Below are 19412 nucleotides of genomic sequence, written 5' to 3' on the forward strand. Positions count from 1 at the left end.
GTACTTCCTGATCTATGCCTTATCATCAAGGACACCTTCTTGATGAACCCAGGATGCTCGTAGAGCCCAAGCTGCACTGCAAATGTCACTTTAATTTTCCAGCCTCTATAACACAGGAAGGCAATCTAGAAGGGAATGACAATTGGATGCTTGTATTTAGAATTCAGGGAAGATATATGGACGTGTGGACTGGTTTAGACTGCAGGTCCCTCCCCCCCCCAGGTGCTGATGGGTGAAAATGGCGACCCAGCCCAGCCACAAGGTTACTTCCACTTTGGTGCCCCACAAAAACTACAAACAAGGGCCCTCCCTGGTGGTGCAACGGGTTAAAGCACTGCACTAAGAAGCTGAAACCACTTCAGCATGAGTTTGATTCCCACCTGCCCCGGAAGTGACCACATGGTGTGGCAGACCTCTCCCGCTGCTCCCCTCAGCAGTGTACTTCGTGGATCTGCTTGTTCTGCTCCCCACTCTGTCTCTGGTGAAGTCTTTCGCCACCCCTGAGTCTCTGGCCTGTACCCCAGTTCTGTATGCACAAATAAATAAATCTTTAAAAAAAAAAAAACTACAAACAAGCTGGTAGAGATAGAGACACACGTGTGAAGCCTGATGCCTTTCCAACTCTTCATTCAGGTACAACAGGAACCTCATGGTTCCTGTTGCAAAAGCCACTGGGACAGGGAGAGCCTGGCTGTCCATTGGTTACTCTTTATTCTGTGGGGTTAGCACTCAATACTCCAGATCTACTTGCTGCCATGAAGGGAATTTCTTCAGTGGCAAATCTGATAGCCTGTTCTAATGTAGACATTCCAGGCAATGAAATGCTAACCTATTCTGCAATTAAGTGTATTGACTGCAAGACAAAACAAACTGGAGAGATAGCACTAGCCACAAAATAGAGGGTAGAAAGGTAAGGTAAGGATGTTGCTCAGGGGCAGATCCTTACTTCAGGAGCTAAACAGAGCAACACCACTGGGTTCCTTCCTCCCAGGAAGGGCTGTGAGTTTAAACCCCAAGGACAAGAGTTTGGTGGTTGATTTAAAATATTTCCCCATCTCTGCATCAATATTACTCTTGTTATCTCAGGATTACAAACATTTCATTAAATTTTATAGAAATTTCTCGCATGCTCTGGGAATAAGAAATCCACTGATCTGTACTTGATGAAGACTGAAGATGAAAGGGAAAGTCATTACAGATTCCAGACACACTATGAATCTCAAGCAGTATAAATACAGTGAAAACCATACCTAAGCACACTGCAATGAAACTGCTGAAAGCCAAAAACAGATACAATCTTAAAAGCAACCAGGCAAGAGACACATTACTGTTCAAAGGGGTAATATTAAGACTGATAGCTGACTTCTCATCAGAAACAGTGGAAATCAAAAGAGAATAGAATGTTATCTTGAAAATCTCAAAGAAAATACTTCCTAACCTAGAATTCAATAGCTGCAAAAATTTCTTTTAAGAATAAAGGAAAAACAAAGACATTCACAAACTAATAAAAACAAGAATTCAGCAACAGCATATCTATACTAAAGGAAATATGAAAAGAGTGTTTTCAGGTAGAAAGGAATAGTCCTAAATGAAGTTTGACATCAATGATAGAGATAAATAAATATATTCATACAGTTGAGGCCTCAAAACACATACAAGAATGTTTATGGAACATTGCTTCTAACAGCCAAGACAGTAACATCCAAATATCTATCCTCATGCATACCTGGATACTACATTGGAATAAAATTTAATAAAATAGACTTACATTCCCATCCAAGATAGGGTAATAAAGAATGGATTTACCCTCTGGCCTGAAACAACAAAAATGGCCAAAACCAGATGAAACAAAAATTTAGGACTTGGATATGAGGCAATGAACGAGACCCTGAGAGGCAGGAAACACACGTGCTACCATTGCCCATCGGCTTGGGGAGAGCTTCTGGGCCACTGTGCAGGGAGGGGGAATCCAGGTGGAGCCCAAAAGTCTCCCTGAGTTGCAGAAGTGGAATTGTGAGTTTGATGAAGGCTCTTTGGCTAGAACTTACAGGGCAGAATGCCAGGAATGACAGTATTGCCTAGTGAGGAATTCAGAGGTCTTCTTCAAAGGTTCCACTGATTTTTGATCGCTGTTGTTCTGGAATTCTGACTCTGAGACTTTCTACGAATCAGTGAAACCTCTCTTGAGCACCTACTATGCACCAAACTGAGTAAAGATATGAGTAGAACTGAGATAGATCTGCTCCATCCCAGTCTAAATGAGGAGAGAAACCACAGGCACCTGCTCTCTGGGTAATAAGAGCCAGATAGATGGCTCAGAGGCAGGGGTGAAGAGTTAGGAGCTTTAGCAGACCTCTCCTGACCCACCCGCTGCTCCCCTCAGCAGTGCATTTCAGTAGATCTGTCTGTTCTGCTTCCCACTCTGTCTCTGGTGAATCCTGTCACTATCCACTCCCCCCGCCCCCCACTTTTGGCCTATACCCCAGCTCTCGTGTACATAAGTAAATCAATCTCTATATATTTTATGTTAGTTGCTTTAACCCTCACCCCTCCTTCTCCTTCCCAGCTCCTGATGCCCTGTGAGGTAGGAGAAACAAACTAGCTCCATCTGCTAGTTGGTAGGATGAGTCCCTGGTGGGGCCTGAGGTGGTGATGGGAGGAAGCAAAAACAGCAGCATCTGGGATGAGGGAGACCATCAGGGCCAGGAAAAGGGAGCTGGTACCATCCTGCTCTGCCCTAGGCTGAGTGTGATTTTAAAGGTCCCTGCCCCTTCTAGGGCTCGGTTTCTTTATCGTAACTCCCTTTGCTTTTAAAGGAGCTTAAGGCAACCTGAGGGAGGTTGCCGCTGCCAGTTAAGCTTCTTATTACCTATGAAGGGAACAAGAGTCCTTGCCCCCTTGGGAGAGCCTCCCAGTTAAGAAACCGTTTCCTGAACTATTTCTTTCCCAAGAAGAGATAAAGAAGCCCCTGGCCATCTCTGTGGCAGCTCCCAGATCCTTACCTGTTGCTAGTCACAGGTACCCCTCTTATCAATAGGAGCCGTCCAGCCCCACCTGGCCTCAGGGGCCTTTATGGGCTGGGAATGGCACAGGCTTCAGCTGAATTTTGGAGTTGAATCCTGCCTGAATGGCCCTAGGTGGTCACATGACCTCTTTGAGCTTCCTGTTCCCTTGATGTAGGAGGAAGTTGCCAGTCACAGAGGATATCAACACAGGAAAGAGCCAGAACAGGCTTGGTTCAGTTCACGCCATCAATCCCTCCATCCCAGACTGTCTTGGCTGGACCAGGATGTCTTGACACCCGTGAGGGTTGTGGAGCTCCAAGAGGTGTCCCACAAGGCCCCAGAGTGCTCACCCTCCCCTCCCCTCTCCTTTTCTTCCTTTTTTGGGGGGGTTTTATTAAGGATCACAACTGTTCAAATTTCATTATAAATAAAAATACTGTTCTTTAACATCATGAATTCCAAGTGCTGAATTTTACTCACTACTCTAGAGAGCAAGACTGTAGAGATTAAGGCAATAGCTAAAAAGAAGGTACATACAAAAGGGCCACAGGACAAATTAAAAGGAAAATTCCCAGGAACAGCAGTCTATGTTCCCTGTGACAGCGGCCTTCTGCAGAAGCCCTGCCAATGTTATTACATAAAGTACAGACAATTGGAACTACACAATGAAATAATGACTATATGACAAGAATGTAATTAGGTATCATCTTACAAAGAACTTTTCAAAATAAATTCTATTACATAATATACCACACAAATGGAGAAGGAGAAAAGCAAACAAAAACAAAAACAAAGACGAAGAACATTCTATATCCCCACCCAGCTCTTTATGCCCTCAGGGACTTGTGTTTTTACCTACTCTGGACACTGCAGCCACTGTGGAGCATGGGCTGGGGGGGTGTGGGGAGGCCGGTGCTGGGAGGTGGTGTCCTAGTGTTACAGGGTAGCTCAGAGTGGACGGGGCCGCCTGTCTGTGGGGCCTCACCCGTGCGCTCACAACTCGGTTATACTGCAGGGACACGCAAAAGGGCCAATAATGGGTTTATTTACAAAAGGGGAAAGGAATAGGAAACAACCCAGGGAAAGAGAGCGGGATACAAAGTAACTGGAATACCTTACGGCTAGGCTGACTGAACACACAGTCCGGAGAGCAGCTTCACGAGTGAGAGAGCATGAGATGCAATCGCGCCCTATTTATCCCCCAAATGTCCCAGGATTCCTGCTAGCTCCGCCCTAGGGTCCTCACAGTTCTCTCCCTGGTACTGCTGGGAGTTGTAGTTTCCAATCACTGGAGTAGGGTATAGGGTCCAGAAAGCTGGAGTAGGGGATGAGTCCACAAGACTCTGCAGAGTTCCTTTAGGACACCTTCCCCTTAACACTAGGACAAGAACTGCCTTCACATGAAGTGCAGAAGGGGATGGGGTCTGATCACCTCCTAAATGCCTGCTCCCTGGAGCCTCCCAGGCTGGGGAATGCCACATTCTTCTCTATCAAGTTCCCATCAGGTCCTACTGGTTTCCCTAAGGAATGAGAAACTCTAATCCTCCCCAAAGAAGTTTCTGGTCACCAGCTTCTCCACAATGGGGTGGGAAGTCACCCTGATGACCCTCTGAGCACCCCTTGGCCCTGCAGCTACTTTACTTGTCAATGAAGGCCAGTGGAAACCAGGGGCATGGTTTAACCTCTTCCTACCTCTGCATGCTAGGGCACCTCCTCATACATGCACCATAGCCTCCCCCCAACCCAGGACACAGAGCCAAGCTAGCTTAAGAGATCTTCACCCCTAACATTCATCTACGGCCTCCTAGCCCACCTCCTAGATCCAATCTCCCTCACTCATTCCTCATCAATTTACTCATCCACCAGTCACTCTTTAACTTCTTTACTCCATCTGTCTTACTTATTCATTCATTCAATGGCTCATTAATTCACTCACTCACTCATTGTTCATTTATTCTCTGTTATTTGTTTTAGCCTTATCTTTGCTTTAGCTGGTTTGTTAGTTTTGTTTACAAGGAAAGATGAATAGGAGCAGAGCAAGGATGAACTAGGTAAGGACAAGGAATTTATGGTTATTAGGATGGCGGTATTTTTTGTTTGTTTATATTTTGCTTTTTATTTTTGAGGGGCACAGATTGTCACCAAAGTAACCAGATGATGGGTGACAAAGACTCTGGAGTGAGAGTCCCTGCTAGAAAATGTTTCCTTTCATGAGTAGAGAGCATTTGTAGGCAGTTAATGCCGTGGGTGGGAGAAAGGGAAGATCCCAAGATAATGGTTTCTTCACTGCAGGGAAGTCCCAATGCTCTCCGTGGTAGGTTACCTTGTCACAGGCAGCTGGGCCTTACAAGCAACTGCTGCTCCTCCCAGCAGCTGTGTTATAGGACACCAAATCTGTTCCAGGACAGGGAGAGAGGGACACCTCTGAAGTGCAGAAAACCTGCCTGCTCTAAGTGGGTTCTGCCATCTGCCGCAACAAGACAAAACATATAAAACTTTAATGAAAAGGGACTTTAATACAATGAATATACAATACAGAACACAAAGAATATAACTTCTAAATCAAACACCTGAAGTTACCCATCCCCTCGTGGGCAAAAGTCAACCCAAAAGGGATTGGCCCAAAGCAAGGCCTGAAAGCTGCCACAAGACTAAAGCACCTTCTGGCCGGGACCCATGGAAAAGGGTCAGAAATGGCCAGGCAAATCTGGGAGGAAAAGAGCAAAATCAAAATCAATATAAACACTGCCATAGTCACCTCCCTACAGGTCTCTCACCCACATCTGCCTTAACCAGTCCAGGGTCAGGAAACAAGCCCGGTTTCTTCATCACATGCTTGCTGCTCCATGTGGCTTCCTTAGGTCTCCGTCTGACTCTCCATCCTGTTTCATTTCCTTTTTCTCTCTTTTTTCTCTGTTCAGCTCCACCCTCCTTCTGGGTGGGGCAGGGAACCTGGAACTTCCGCTTTTCCTAGGGACCACCCTGTTACAGCTGGACAGGTCAGCCCTGACACACTTCCCTGGCCAGCCTCTCCATTGGTGGAAGCTGAGAGGGTGGCATTGCTTGGAGTGAATGTGCCCTTTGTAGCTGCCAATTGATAGTGTTGCAGGGCAGGAAGAGAGGCACCAACGAACCCCCCCAAACTTGCCTGCTCTTAATAGGCTCTGCCATCTGCAGCATCAAGACAAGACTTAAGACCTTTAATGGAAAGGAACTTTAATACAATGGGTGTGCAATATAGAAAAGATAAAGAATATAGTTTTTAAATCAAACGCCCAAAGTTAGCCATCCCTTTGTGGGTAAAAGTCTACCCAAAAGGGATGGGCCCAAAGCAAGTCCTGAAAGCCTGTCACAAGCCTAAAGCAGCTTCCAGCTGGCACCCATGAAAAAGGGTCAGAAATGGCCAGACAAGTCTGGGAGGAAAAGAACACAATCAAAATCAAGATAAACACTGCCATAACCAACCTCCTCCACACGAGTCTCTCATCTTCATCTGTTTCAACTAGTCCAGGGCCAAGAAACAAGAGCCGCTTCTTCACATGTCTCTCTGCTCCATGTGGCTCCCTTAGGTCACCTTTTGGCCTCCATCCTGCATCCTTCTTTCTGAGATCCTCTTTCCTCTCTTCACTGCTCAGCTCCACCCTCCTTCTGTGTGGGGCAGGGAACCTGGAATCTCCCCTTTTCCAGGGTTCACCCTGTTACAATAGGTATTATTATCTGTCATTCATAAGTTAAAACTTGAGAGACAAGAGTGGGGGGGGGAGAAATTAGGTTTAATTGCATGCTGGCAAACCCGAGGACATGGAGGATTACTGTCCCCAACCTAGAGGGAAAGCAGGGATTTATATTGGGAGTACTAAGGATGGGGAGAGGTTAAAGGGTTTGTAATGGGCAGGATTTCTTTTGATATATACGCAAGAACTGGGGTGTAGGCCAGAGGTAAAGGGGCGAGAGGATTCACCAGAGAAAGAATGGGGAGCAGAACAGGCAGATTTATTGAAATATACTGCTGAGGGGAGCAGCAGGGCAGTGAGACAGGAAAGGTCAACTTCTTCACCATGTGGGTCAGCTCCCAGTCTGGGGATGCGAGCCAGCAAGCTGCAGTGACTTAATCCCTTCATCACCAGGGAGGCTCTGCATTAGCAGGATTTTAGAGAAATAGCTGAAATTTTTAGGAACTGCATTTATATTCCCTTTTCTACCAAATTTGTCTTTGAATGGATTTGTTATAGCCTGGGGTGGTGGGGGTGCTTATTATTATGATAATGAGGTTGTGGCTTAACCCTTAATTTAGTTCTGCCTCCATCTTGGTTTTAGCTTGACTATTTTGGCTTTGTCTGCAAGATAAACAGAACCAGAGCGAGGATAAACAGGGTAAGGACAAGGAATTCACTGTTGCCAGGCTGGTGACTTGGTGACAACTCTCGCTTTGTGTTTCAGGAGGGACTCAGCAGGGCAAATTTCTGCCAGGCAGGTGGTCTCCTGACATTCTTGATCCACCTGACACCAGTCATGCTCCCTCCTTAAGTCCAACTTTCCCTGTCTCTTGGGATCCTGTCCAGAGATCAGGGCTCAGCTCCTGCTCAGAGCAGACCTCCAACCCTTCATGCCCCTGCACCTGGCTCCCTCCCGCAAGCTCTCCTGGCACACCTCACCCCACTGGCTCACCTTGCCACCTTGGCAAGGTGCAGGGTGAAGAAGACTGGGTAATTAAGCAGTGATGGTGGGCTGAGGCTTTGGGCACAACTCACACACCTCCCCACCCCCCAACCAGCTTTGTGGGTCTATTTGCAACGACTTCACCTCTTGGCCCAGTGTTATGTATTGATACAATAATCTCCACGGATGGAGAGGTGGGGGTGATGGAGATGGAGTGACTTATCAATTAAAAAGCAACCACCTGTTCGCAAAAACAGTGATAAGCAGGCAAAGGAGAGGCAAGGAGAGATAAAAGCCTGGCTGTGCTGAGAAGCCAAGCCCAAATTAAAATTAATACTCTTCTGAAAGCAGTATAAATATAGGTGCCCCATGGAGTCGATCTCAGGCCTTTGGACTCCACGCCCTGAGGTCTCTGAAGCCTTCTGCAGGTTTGGCATCTGCTGCAGCTGGCACTGCCTGGAGAAGCAGTACTCCCCTCCCTGGCCAGCTGATGCCTCCAGGGAGCTCCTGACCCCTCACCTGGTACCTTTCCTGCTGGTTTCTGATCCTCTTCTTAGTGGCTTCATCCCTTCTCCCCTCTATAGTCTATCGAACTGTAAGCTCCTGTTGGGATGTTAAGTCAGGTCCCCATAAAATCACAAAGTGATTACAAGTTTGATTCATAAAAGAAGCCTCTCCACTCAGGTGGAAGTTTTGAGAACCAAACTCCTTTATTACTCCCAGTCCTCCCCATGCAAACTCCAAAGACCCCTCCCGTCCAGGAACCCCAGTCTCCTCCAGAAGCCTCTTCACACCCCAGCTCTCCCTACTCTGACTCTCCTGCTTAATGGCACTTCCTCTGCACTCTTGTAGTTACCTCCTGCCCAGAGGAGGGGTTCTGCCTATGCCCACCACTGCCTTCCCAGGGAGCCTTCTTCAGGGAGGGTCACTCAGCAGGCAGCAGCCCCCATGGGGCAACGGCTCACTCTGGTAGAACTTATGGACTTCAGTCCTATTCAAGGAACATCGAAAGGGGTTGGAGAACCCCAAAAGATACTTCCTATTTTCTCTGTGGATCCTAAATGGGGTGTACCCCATGTAGAATATGTAGAATCTGGTGAAGTGTGAATAAAAAGAGCGCGTGAGTGCGTCTGTATGTGTCTGTGTAAGAATGCCTCTGGAGGAGAGTGGTTGTGAGTGAGTAAGTAGAGTGGGTCAGTCCCCCAACACTTACCCTTCTCCAGCTTCTGGGCAGGTGAGGACAGTAGGGGTTGGTTGCCACCTGGTGGCCATGAAGGGGAGCACCAGCCACCATCCTCTTCACCCCTTTTCTCACTCTTCACAGCCCCTTCTCATTCCCCACTTCCTCTGCAGCTCAGGCACACACAGGGCTGAACCCAGACCTTTCTTTGAGGCCCCAGCCCACCTGCTCACCTTCCTTACCTTCATCTCCACCCCTGATAGCTCCACAGAGACAAAGACAGACAGAGACCATGCCCTCCTGTCTCCTTTCTTGGAGGAGAATCAGGAAAACATGGTTTATTCCTGACCTAGGCCAATGCCTTAACCCCTCAACCCTAGGTTATTAGCTACAGAATGAGATAACAGGATCCAGTGTCAGAGGCAACCACTCAGTGGGGAGCTGGCTGTGATCCCACCTGGAGGCCAGGTAGGCTCCTTTGGGGTTGTCATGGCCTACATCTGAGTTTGGATCTGTTTCTTCTACCAGGATGGGCAGGTGGGAGAAACAATAGACAAAGGACAGATAAGGGACAAAGCTAAAACCTTATTCCAGTGTCAAGTGTGTACAAGGAAATATTTGTGAATGTCCACTCCATTTGGTGGCAAGAGGAGCTAAATCACATCAAGGGCCTCATGGGATGAAATTGCATCAATGGAGGCCTGGGAGGGGACAGACAGCAGAAGATTCTGGGCTGAGCACCCTGGTGGTGCTTCCCCTGTGCCCCAAGCCTGGTGAAAGAGGGACAGGCACACACATTCAGGGCCGGGGGTTGGGGGGGGGGCGGGTCACAGGGCAGATAAGCACCTGGCTCAGCCCACAGGATGCTGGTGTCAGTGAGACATCATCACAGTCCCTGTCGGCCTTGGGCCGGGAACTGACCTCCACCCAACCTGGGCCCAGTGGTCAGCCTGGGCCATGTGCTGTAAGAGGCCAAGGCAGGGCCTAGGCAAATCTGGGGCCTGGAGCCTCAGACCCCCAAGAGATAGCTACCAGCCTTGAGACCTTTCAGCTCAGAAGATTCCAAGACAAGCAGTGTGGCAGGAGAAGCAGAGAGGCACGTGGTCCTGTTAGGGCACCCCAATGTGAACTGTGTTGCCTGTCAGTGGGTCCTCACTTGTGTGCTTAAGATTCGACTGTACTGTAGACACACACAAAAGGGTCAATAATGGGTTTATTTACAAGGGGAAAAGAAAAGGAACAACCCAGGGAAAGAGAGAGCACGCGTACAAGTTAGCTAATGCGTGCTACCAGTTCTGCTGACTTGGAACCCCAATAGCACGTGGAAAGCTGATCAAGAGCCAAGCGACCAGCCACCAGCCAGCCACGAGGCCAACAGGGGGAGAGAGAGAGAGCCTCAGCCCAACATGTCTGCCTTTACATCCACGACCCCAAAATGGCTGCTTAACTCCGCCCTTGGGCCTTAGCACCCGTGGGTGTTACTGGAAGTTGTCGTTTCGGTGTCTGGAGAAGGGGGTGGAGTCCATAAAACTTGTATCTATAGAGTTCGCTTAGGACACCCTTTCCCCCAACAGTCCAAAAGACAAGGCTGGCCCTGGAGCCTGTGGCTGGAGTCCGTGGCTGGAGCGCGTGGCTGTGGTGGGGTGGCACTGCGCACCTCCCCCAGCCCTCCTTCCTCACGCCACCTGGGAAAGATGCTCTGATGTCCAGCCTGCAGCCACCACTGGTTACTAATGTGGACAAGGAGGGGGTGCAGGCCAGTGAGAGGACAGGAGCGGAGGCCCCAGTCTGGGGCCAGCCCAGTCCAGCTGTATAGGCTCCCATCAGGAGAGCAGGGACTAACCCTGCAGACACAACTCGGGGCTGGGGCTGCTGCAGAGTCACACTCACAGCGCCCCTCTGCAGGGCTCAGACAGACTGGGATATGGGGTTTAGTGCAACACAGGTGGACATCTCTGGCCAGGAAGGGGCTCAAAGACCCAGACTCTGGCTGCACAAGCACTCAGTACAAGTAGGCCTGCAGAGTGTCTCAGGGGAGCTCCAGACTATCTCCTCCAGGCAGCCTCTCAATCTGTTTCTGCCTCTTAGTTCTTCCTTTCCCAGCACAGTCTTCACCAGCCAACAGGTTCTCTCACTGGTCCATACCTAGGTCTCCTCAATAGCTTTCCACATTTAATCCCCCAATATCTGGCCTAGGGGCACCCCAACAGGTCAATGACTCCCTCAGAAGAGGGAAATTCTAAAGGGCATTTGCCTTCCCCAGTCTGTTTCCCCAACCTGCACACAAAGTCTACAAATAGCCCCACGAGGGAAGGTTGGTAGAAAGAAATAGATTTATTCTCATGTACAAAGCGGTCAGCCCACGGGACCATATACAACAGTTGCACAGAGTCCTAGAAAAATGCATCTCTCTAAAGGCAACTCAGAATAGGTAAGGCAGGTGGCCCCCCTCCCCCCACCCCACAGCACATATAGAACAAACCAGAGAAGGGAGAAGCCAGAGTCCAGGTTGACCCAGGAGGCCCAGCCCATTGGGGTCTCCCAAGCCCCGGGGCATGAGGGAATATGGCCTTGAAGAGGAGATAAGCCCTGCTGGGACTGAGGCCGGGTCCCTCTCTGGCTGAAGGAACGGGGGAATGGCTCTGGCTAAGGGGTACTCTCAAGGGGCCACTGGGGGACGCAGGGTCATCTCTCTGCTCTAGGGTGGCAGGGACTTCTCATGGCCTCTCCACAGAGCTATGAGGACTTTGATCTAAAAGGGGTCTTAGAGAATGAATTATCTCATCACCCTCCTGCTTTGCCCAGCAGGGGAAGGGACTTGCCCAGGGTCACACGGCCTAGGGGGTCTTTCCTGCCACTAATCCCACTTTCTTCCTGAGACCCTTCTCCTCAGAGCAATGAGCTGCCTCCTTGTGGATCCCTTGAATCTCCCCAGGTCCCGATCCCCAACTTAAATACAGTGGCAGTCCTCGGGGGCATCTTCGGCCCCGTGGCTGTTGACAGTCCTCCAGCAGAGCTAACGACTGTTTATAAGATCACAGATGATCCACCTCCTTGCATGAGACCCTGGGGAGGGGAAAAGGGCACATATTTGGTGGGGCAGGAAGGAGACCCAGGAGAATTCATTCAGGCTGCCTCAGAGAGGCAATGATTTAAGCAGGATTTGCCAAGGTCAGAGGCCAGAGCAGGGCCCACTGCTTACTGATCACCCTGTGCTCTCAGAGGACATATGAAAAATCTTGGTGAGGGTGAAAGTCTTGTATCCATTATACAGAAGAGAAAGCTGAGGCCCAGGAAGGTCAGTGCTTGCTCAGGGTCACATGGGAAGTCCTGGTCTAGAACCAGGACACATGGCTCTGGTCCTAGTGCTTCTGGCCAGGCCAGTGGAGAGTTGTGGGAGGTGGCCTGGGTAGGGGAGGGTCCCAGGAGGGGCTCACTCAGCATCAAGGCTGCAACACCCATTGATGGGGGTCCCAGTGCCATCCAGTTCAGGCACCTCATACTCCTCGTCCAGGAAGTCCAGCGAGTTGTTGCTCGGGAGGCCGCGGATGGTGAACTTGTGCGACACCTTGGTCCAGTGCTCACGGTTAGAGGCCACGCGTTCATACAGTTCCGAGGCCTTGGGGAACAGGTCCTGCAGCAACCTGTGGGCAGGTGGAGGCAGGGTTAGGGGCTAGAGCTCAGATCTCAAGAAAGATCAGGGCTGTGGCACATATATACCAAACTTCCACAAGAGAGCAGGCATACGACTAGGTCCACAAGGAGACTGTAACCATCTCCTGGAGTGAATCAAGGATGAAACGAAGGGCCCTTTTGGGGGGCAAGGCAGGGGAAGCTGTGCCCAGAAGCAGAGGGTGGGTCAGCTGGAGTTGGACCAGGCCTTGCACAGCACTTGTGACTACTGTGATGACCAGAGCCAGCCCCACCCCACCCCAACCTCTCTGTGAAGAGCCCCTGTCATCCCTGTGAGCTCACTCACTTGTAGATTGGCATTGCAATGTGTTCCATGAAACTGATTTGCAGCTCGGGGATGTAGGCCTTCTCACGGTCCATCATCTCCATTGGCCTGTTGCCCATGGCCTTCTCCTGTGGGCACCAAGTCATCAGCCTGGCCCTCTTCCTCTACCAGGTACCAGGATCAGACTAGCCCGGCCCCTCCCAGCCCCAGGCCAGAAACCCTCTCCCAACCTGGACACCTGAGGTCACTCCCCACATACCAGGTCTCCCTGGGAGAAGAACTCCTTGTAGATCAGCTCCTAAAAAAACCAACACCCTCATCACGTCCTGTAAGTGGCGTCCACCCACACGACCCCTCCCATTCCCCATTCCCAAGAGGGCCTGTCCTCACCACGCCTAGCCTGCTGGGGATGGACCGAGGTAGGCAAGAGTAGTTGGGTCCTGCTCCAACCACTGATTTTGCTCTGATTCCAGCAGAGACCATATCTCTCTCAGAACCTCATCTGTCACCACGAGAGTCTAGCTTTCTCCTTACACAGACAGGCTGAATCCTCACAGAGAGGGTGCTCAGGGAGGGGGCACTTACGGCTATCTTCCTTGTGGTCTTCCAGCCCTTGGTCTGGTCAGAGAGGTCACAGGAGGTCATGAGGAGACAGAGAAGGAGGCTGTGGTGCTGCTTGTTGGTTCGGTCATAGCCCACTGAAAGGGAGAGGATGGAGTCAAGGAGAGGGACCCAACTTTCCAGGCCCCTTTTTCTGAGGGCAAGGCCCTCAGGGTCTACTTCAAAGTGGCCTAGGGGGTTCCACTCCCTGGATGGGAACCATGGGGTGGGTGCTGCATCTGCCTAGTGGGTTGATGCTGGAAGGGGGTGGGCTGAACTCCTGGAGGTGTTCTCCAGGCCAATCCCCCTCATGGTCCTTCCCTAACATCAAGGCCTAGGGCTACAGGTGGGCACCTTCAGCCATCTTCTGGAGGTCTTTGAAGATGCGGAGGTGGTGGGCCAGGTCTGTGGCCAGGATGATGTCCCTCATCAGGTCCAGCATGCGCTGATAGTCCTGGGCCAAGGCAAAGTTGGGGAAGGGGCGGTATCATGGCCTCCGGCCAGACACTCTCTCCCGCTACCACAACCCTGAAAAGCCCCAGCCCCATCCAACCATTGGGACCTTCTGTTGGCAGCCACACACCCCACTCCCAACTTCTCACTCCCCCCCCCATCCCATCACCTTTCGGGAGAAGTGGTCGAAGATGTTGCAACCGTGGGTGTTGAGAATGGCAATGGCCTGTGCGAAGTGATGCCTCTGAGGGGTGAGAGGGAGAGAATGATGGGGGCTTCGTTCATCATGATCCCAAGAGGAGCAGGGTTGACTCAGCCTCACCCCTCAAGATGAGCAGAGCAGCAAAGGCAGGAGTCAGGAGTCCCAACTCCCTTTCTGGGTTCTGATGTGACTGTCTGACCCGGGCAAGTCCCTTCCAGCTCTGAGCCTCCGATTCCTTAGCTGTCACATGGAGGGATGTGACAGGGTATGCTCTGAGAGCCTCTCAAACTGGAGTGATTCTGAAATGATCCCTCAGAGTCCTAGACACTAATTCATGCAGCAAACATTTGTTTGCTGACAGGAAGAGGGGGTGATGAGGCGAGGGCAGAGCTTCTGTCTCTCGACGCTGAAGGGCTGTCACTTGCAGGAGGAGCAGGGTAGCCAGGGTACAGAGGCTAAAGGCAGAGCTCCTGGGAGGGCAGGAGTCCTTCATCTCTGGGGGAATGCTAGGGGAACTGGCCTCTGAAGGGAGGGGGTGTTATGGGGCACAGCATGGGGTGAAATGACCTTGGAAGTCTGGCTGCCACTCTGTGCCAAGCTCTGGGCCGATTGCAGGGAACTCAGAGGTGTCTCCATTTGGTTCCAACCCCAGGGAACCCCCATCTGGGGGCAGGGAAATCCAACCAAATAGCTGAAGGCAAAGCTGAGTGTGATGGGAGTAGAGCCTGCCGTACTCAGAGTGGGTGGGGAATCGTGCTAAATACAAACTCGTTTGCAGACTCAGTTGCTCCTGCAGCAACAACTGCAGCCTGACTTGCACCCCCATCCACACTGATCCCTCCCAGGTGCACCCAGGAAAATGAGCTAGACATGCCTGGGGGTGAACATAGCTTCACAGCCTAGTGGGGAACAGGAGGAGCAGGGAGGACAAGGGTGGGGATGTGGGAGGGAGAGGTACCTCCATGACAGAGCCTTCGGAGCTGTAGAGTGCAGCCAGCACAGATTTCTAGAAAAATCCAGGAAAACCCTGTCATAGATCCAGATCCAAGTGCCCCCCACATGAAGCTAAGCCTTGCCCATCCTTCCCTTCTCCCCCAACTCCCATGCAAACTTTGGGGAAGCAACCTGCTGCCTCTAAACCGGTTCCTAGGATCACCAGCTCCCACTGCTTGTGGGGAGGCAACACTCCCAGACACCCCAGGGAGTGTACCCACTGTGAGGCAGGCAGGGTCTCACCGAGGCCACCTGGAAGGAGTTGTTGGTACCTCTGTGGTCCAAGTCGTGACACATGCAGGAAACAAACAAGGCAAAGATCTCGATGTCCCTGATAGGGAGACAGAGGAGAGAGGTGAGGGATGGCTGGATGACATCCAGGAGCTACCAGGCAGGAGCAGGGGACATTGGGTCCCCTTCCTGGAAGGAAGCCCTGGCGTGAGTCTGGCAGGCTCTGCACTCCTGATTCTGAGGCCCTGAGCAAGTCACCCTGGAAACTGGAGCCACGCAGCCTTCCTTACTGCTGTTAAGAAAGTTCCAGTGCTGCTGGGCCACGTAAATGCCATCCACATGGGGTGTGCTTGAGCCCCAGGGGCTGCCAGATGGGGGGAGGTGCAGCTACTCACTCGAGGTAGTTGGTGAGCTCCAGGTTCTTATAGAGTAGGTAGCAGAAGTGGGAGACGGAAAAGGCGTGCATCCAGTTGTGGTAGGGGGGATCCCGGTAACCCTTCTTCACCATCAAACAGAAGCTGGAGGACAGGAGAGGGGAACAGACAGGTCTTAGGCTCTTCTCCCGCAGGAAACCCTGTAGGCTCTACCCATTCTCCCTTTCCATGTGCCCCCCCCCCCCGTCTGGTAATTGCGTCTCACACACAGATCCTCCCCACCCTCTCAACTCTGGGCCTCAGAGAGACCCCTCCCCCAAACTCTGGGGGCAATGGGGGTGAGATAGCCAAGGGAGGCAGAGACAGAGCTGCCTGCACGCAGAGGTGGGACTGGGGCACATACCGTGCCAGTGTCGGGCAGTCAATTTTGTAGTTGTTGATGAAATTCATGTCCTGCAGCATGCTCAGGATGGCCTGAGGGGGCGGGGGGAGACACAGTCAATTTGAGGAGGGGACCCTTGCCTCGGTCCCTCTTCAAGTCCCACACTCAAAATTTTGGATTAAAGTACAGAGCCATGAAATACTCCAGCATTCTCAGAACCACGAATTTTTTAGAAGTTTGGGGCTGCCAGAAGCCCGTGAGCATCACTAGGTACAGGTCCTGCACCCCCGGACAGGCAGACCTGTGGCCCATGTTGACAGATTGCAAACCCACTTCATTCCCGAGGGAGGCTCTAGAACCTTCTTTGATGTCTCTGTTTTGCCAGGAAGCCCCCCCATGCACATCCTTCTGCTGCAGGTCTCCACGTCCACAGTCAAGTGGGGGACGGCCGGCTCACCATGGAAGTGTCATCCTCGGGGAGAGATCTTGGGGTATAGGTGAAACTGGCAAAGTTGGAGTCAATGGCAGCCACAGGCTGGATCCCATCGTGCAGAAGTTTGGTGTACTCATCATCTGAGACCTAGAGGAGGTCAGCCAGGACATCAGAAGGTGACCTCCACTCCTCCAGGGTACTCAGCTTCAAATTCCCTCTCGTAGAGACAGAGAACACCCTTCATGACACGGCCAAACCATGGCATCCTTTATAGACACTAACTCGAATATTAGTCCTTGGGGGAGAAACACCCCAGGTTCTTGCCTCAACCCCTCCTACTGCAGCTGTGCCCCATCCACAAAATGAGAGACACTTTCATTTTGGACAGTTAAGAGGAAACAGTCGAGTGAACAAGGGCCACAGCACACGCTGAACTAGAGTCAAGGGTGGCTTTTCTGGCAGAGGGTCTGGAACGGAATGAGACATCGGCAGTCACTCAGCCCCTGACCATGGCAGCTACAGTAGCAGGGCAGGGCCCTGAGGGCCTTCCCAACCGTTAGTAATTCCCAAGATAGGAATTATTTCCAGAAGTGGCTGACCAAGTTCTTCCCTAGTCTGGGTCCTGGATCTTTGGGGCTCAGTCAGACACTGCTTGGAAAAAACGCTGCCTCAAAGGGGAGCAGGAAGCTGTTGCTGCTTTGAATCTAACATATTCAGCAGAGAATAATCAGAAAGCCCAACCTTGTGCCACTGAGGATTTGAGGGATCTGGGAAGGGGTGGAGAGGAACAGGAAGACTGTGGGGCCCAGGGGCTCTGAGTGGGGCAGAAGCACTATGCCACCTTACCTTCATGTGGTACATCATCATCTCATTGGCCAGATGGCTGCGATACTGGGCCTCATTCACTTTCTTGTACAGGAGGGACTGGGAGGAGAGAGGGAAATGGGGCACAGCAAAGTGGCTTGAAATCTTAGAATGTTCAGAACTAGGACAAAGGGGGTCAAAAGTATTCCCTTCCTGTCCCATGCTGGCCCGGGTCTGACCCTTTGAGCTCCACCCTGGAGTAGGGCGCCCCTCCAGTTTTCATACGAACTCCCCTTGCTCATTAGAATTTACTCTATGTGGGCCCTCCTGGTGGCATAATGGATTAAAGTGCATCACTATGAAGCTAGCTAGTTGCAGCCACTGCAGCACCAAGTTCGATCCCCAGCCCCGGAGGTGAGCCACATGGCACAGCAGACCTCTCCTGACCCTCCCGCTGCTCCCCTCAGCAGCATTCTTCATCAGTCTGCCTGTTCTGCTCCCCACTCTGTCTGCTGAATCCTCTCACTCCCTGAACCTCTGGCCTGTACCCCAGTTCTATATGCATAAATAAGTAAAATCTTTTTTTTTTAAAAGATTTATTTATTTGTGCATACAGAGCTGGGGTACAGGCCAGAGGGGCAGAGGCGGTGAGAGGCGTCACCAGAGACAGAGTGGGGAACAGAACAGGCAGATTGAGGAATTACACTGCTGAGGGGAGCAGCGGGCGGGTCAGGAGAGGTCTGCTACACCATGTGGTCACCTCCGGGGCAGGCGGGAATAGAACTTATGTGGAAGCGGCTTTAGATTCTCAGTGCTGTGCTTTAACCCGCTGCGCCACCAGGGAGGGCCAGTAAAATCTTTTTTAAAAAAGAATTTGATCTAATGCTAAGAGGACACAGCCCCTCCTGAGCCTCACCCAGTCTTCAGTGATGGAGTCTGAGGGCAGCAGCAGAGAAAGGGAACTAAGGTGGGAGGATCATACTGGGGACCTGGGGGTTCCACTCCTGATCCAACATTTGTCAAAACAAAATTGCCAGGGGCTTGGGTTGAGACTGCTAGTCGGCCCAATTTCCCAAGTTTTATCTGGGAAACCAAGGCTGGAGGTGACCACCGTGTAACATAAGGCTGCATTACAACCTATCATCAGGGCGCTGAGTCCCAAGCGAGGGAACCCACTGTTTGGACAGAACAAGGAGAGCCAGCGCCAGGAGAACAAAGGGCCCCGCACGGGGCCTCTGCCCCTGCTCACATGGGCGATGCTGATGCCACAGTAGATGGAGAAGGCCGTCGCCAGGTCCTCGTCAAACTTGCTGAACCAAGGTCCGTTGATCTTGTTCACCAGCTCTGCCACACCGATGACCTCTAGGGGCCAGAGAGGGCTTAGGCCTGCTGGTGGGTGTGTTCAGCTGGGCACTACCCTCCTGGAGTGTCACAGGGAAGTCCCAACCCCAGGAACTCCGGTGCTGAGGCTGTGGGGAAGCCCCTCCGCTGGGCTCCGCCTCTTCCCTCTGGCACGGTCCTTCTGTCCCAGACCACTGAGGACTCTCACCCTGGTTCTCATTCTTGATGGGGAAGCAGAGGATGTTGCGTGTGCGGAAGCCTGTGCTGTCATCCACGCCACGGTAGAAAAGTGGGTGCGCATAGGCGTCCGGTATGTTCAGGATCTGGCCGGTGGTCGCCACGAGGCCCGCGATGCCCTGGTCCGCTGGGATGCGGATCTCATAGGTCTGCCAGGGCGGGGAGCAGGAAGGAAGAAGTTAGTAGTCTGGGTACACAGGTATCATCGACTGTTCTTGCCTTTGCTCCCAGAGCCCTTTGGGGCCTACTAGCCCCCAAAATAAGGGACACCCCCACCCCTGCACTGCTCAGCCTTACCTCATCATCCACCACACCTCCATCAAACACCTTAGCCACTAACTCGTTCTGATCCAGCAGGAACACAGAGCAGCTGTGGGGAGATTGGCTTGGTTCATAGGGTCCAGATACCTCTCTCTGACCACCCCCCACTTCTCATGATTTGAGGCTAAGCCCAGATTTCTGAAGCCTGGAAGGAGGGATCCATGGCAGCTCTCCTCAGGACTAGCTGAATCCAGACATTAGTTCATCCCAAAGAAGGTTTTTTTTTTTTTTTGTGGTAG

The 19412-nt window shown here is 51.6% G+C and overlaps 1 protein-coding gene across 4 annotated transcripts in view; it reads right to left on the reverse strand.

Annotated features, from left to right (window-relative positions):
- Window positions 1-11159: 11159 nt before the first annotated feature.
- PDE2A (phosphodiesterase 2A, cGMP-stimulated) overlaps window positions 11160-19412 on the reverse strand; it is an 89214-nt gene continuing 80961 nt past the window's right edge. For 2 of the 4 annotated variants that reach the window (XM_004683169.1, XM_012725652.1), the window contains exons 17-31: window positions 19150-19222; window positions 18824-19001; window positions 18524-18636; window positions 17317-17394; window positions 16495-16617; window positions 16059-16129; window positions 15677-15799; window positions 15294-15381; window positions 15016-15063; window positions 14025-14099; window positions 13757-13856; window positions 13388-13500; window positions 13062-13100; window positions 12824-12930; window positions 12278-12488 (exon numbers count right to left, since the gene is read on the reverse strand). In XM_004683169.1, the coding sequence (XP_004683226.1) occupies window positions 12278-12488; window positions 12824-12930; window positions 13062-13100; window positions 13388-13500; window positions 13757-13856; window positions 14025-14099; window positions 15016-15063; window positions 15294-15381; window positions 15677-15799; window positions 16059-16129; window positions 16495-16617; window positions 17317-17394; window positions 18524-18636; window positions 18824-19001; window positions 19150-19222 (1540 nt within the window). Of the gene's footprint in view, window positions 12489-12823; window positions 12931-13061; window positions 13101-13387; window positions 13501-13756; window positions 13857-14024; window positions 14100-15015; window positions 15064-15293; window positions 15382-15676; window positions 15800-16058; window positions 16130-16494; window positions 16618-17316; window positions 17395-18523; window positions 18637-18823; window positions 19002-19149; window positions 19223-19412 lie in introns of all 4 variants that reach the window. The other 2 variants (XM_012725651.1, XM_012725650.1) reach the window with 2 other exon arrangements.

Source organism: Condylura cristata, unplaced genomic scaffold (genome assembly GCF_000260355.1).
Source record: "Condylura cristata isolate star-nosed mole 26May11 unplaced genomic scaffold, ConCri1.0 scaffold00015, whole genome shotgun sequence".
NCBI lineage: Eukaryota > Metazoa > Chordata > Mammalia > Eulipotyphla > Talpidae > Condylura > Condylura cristata.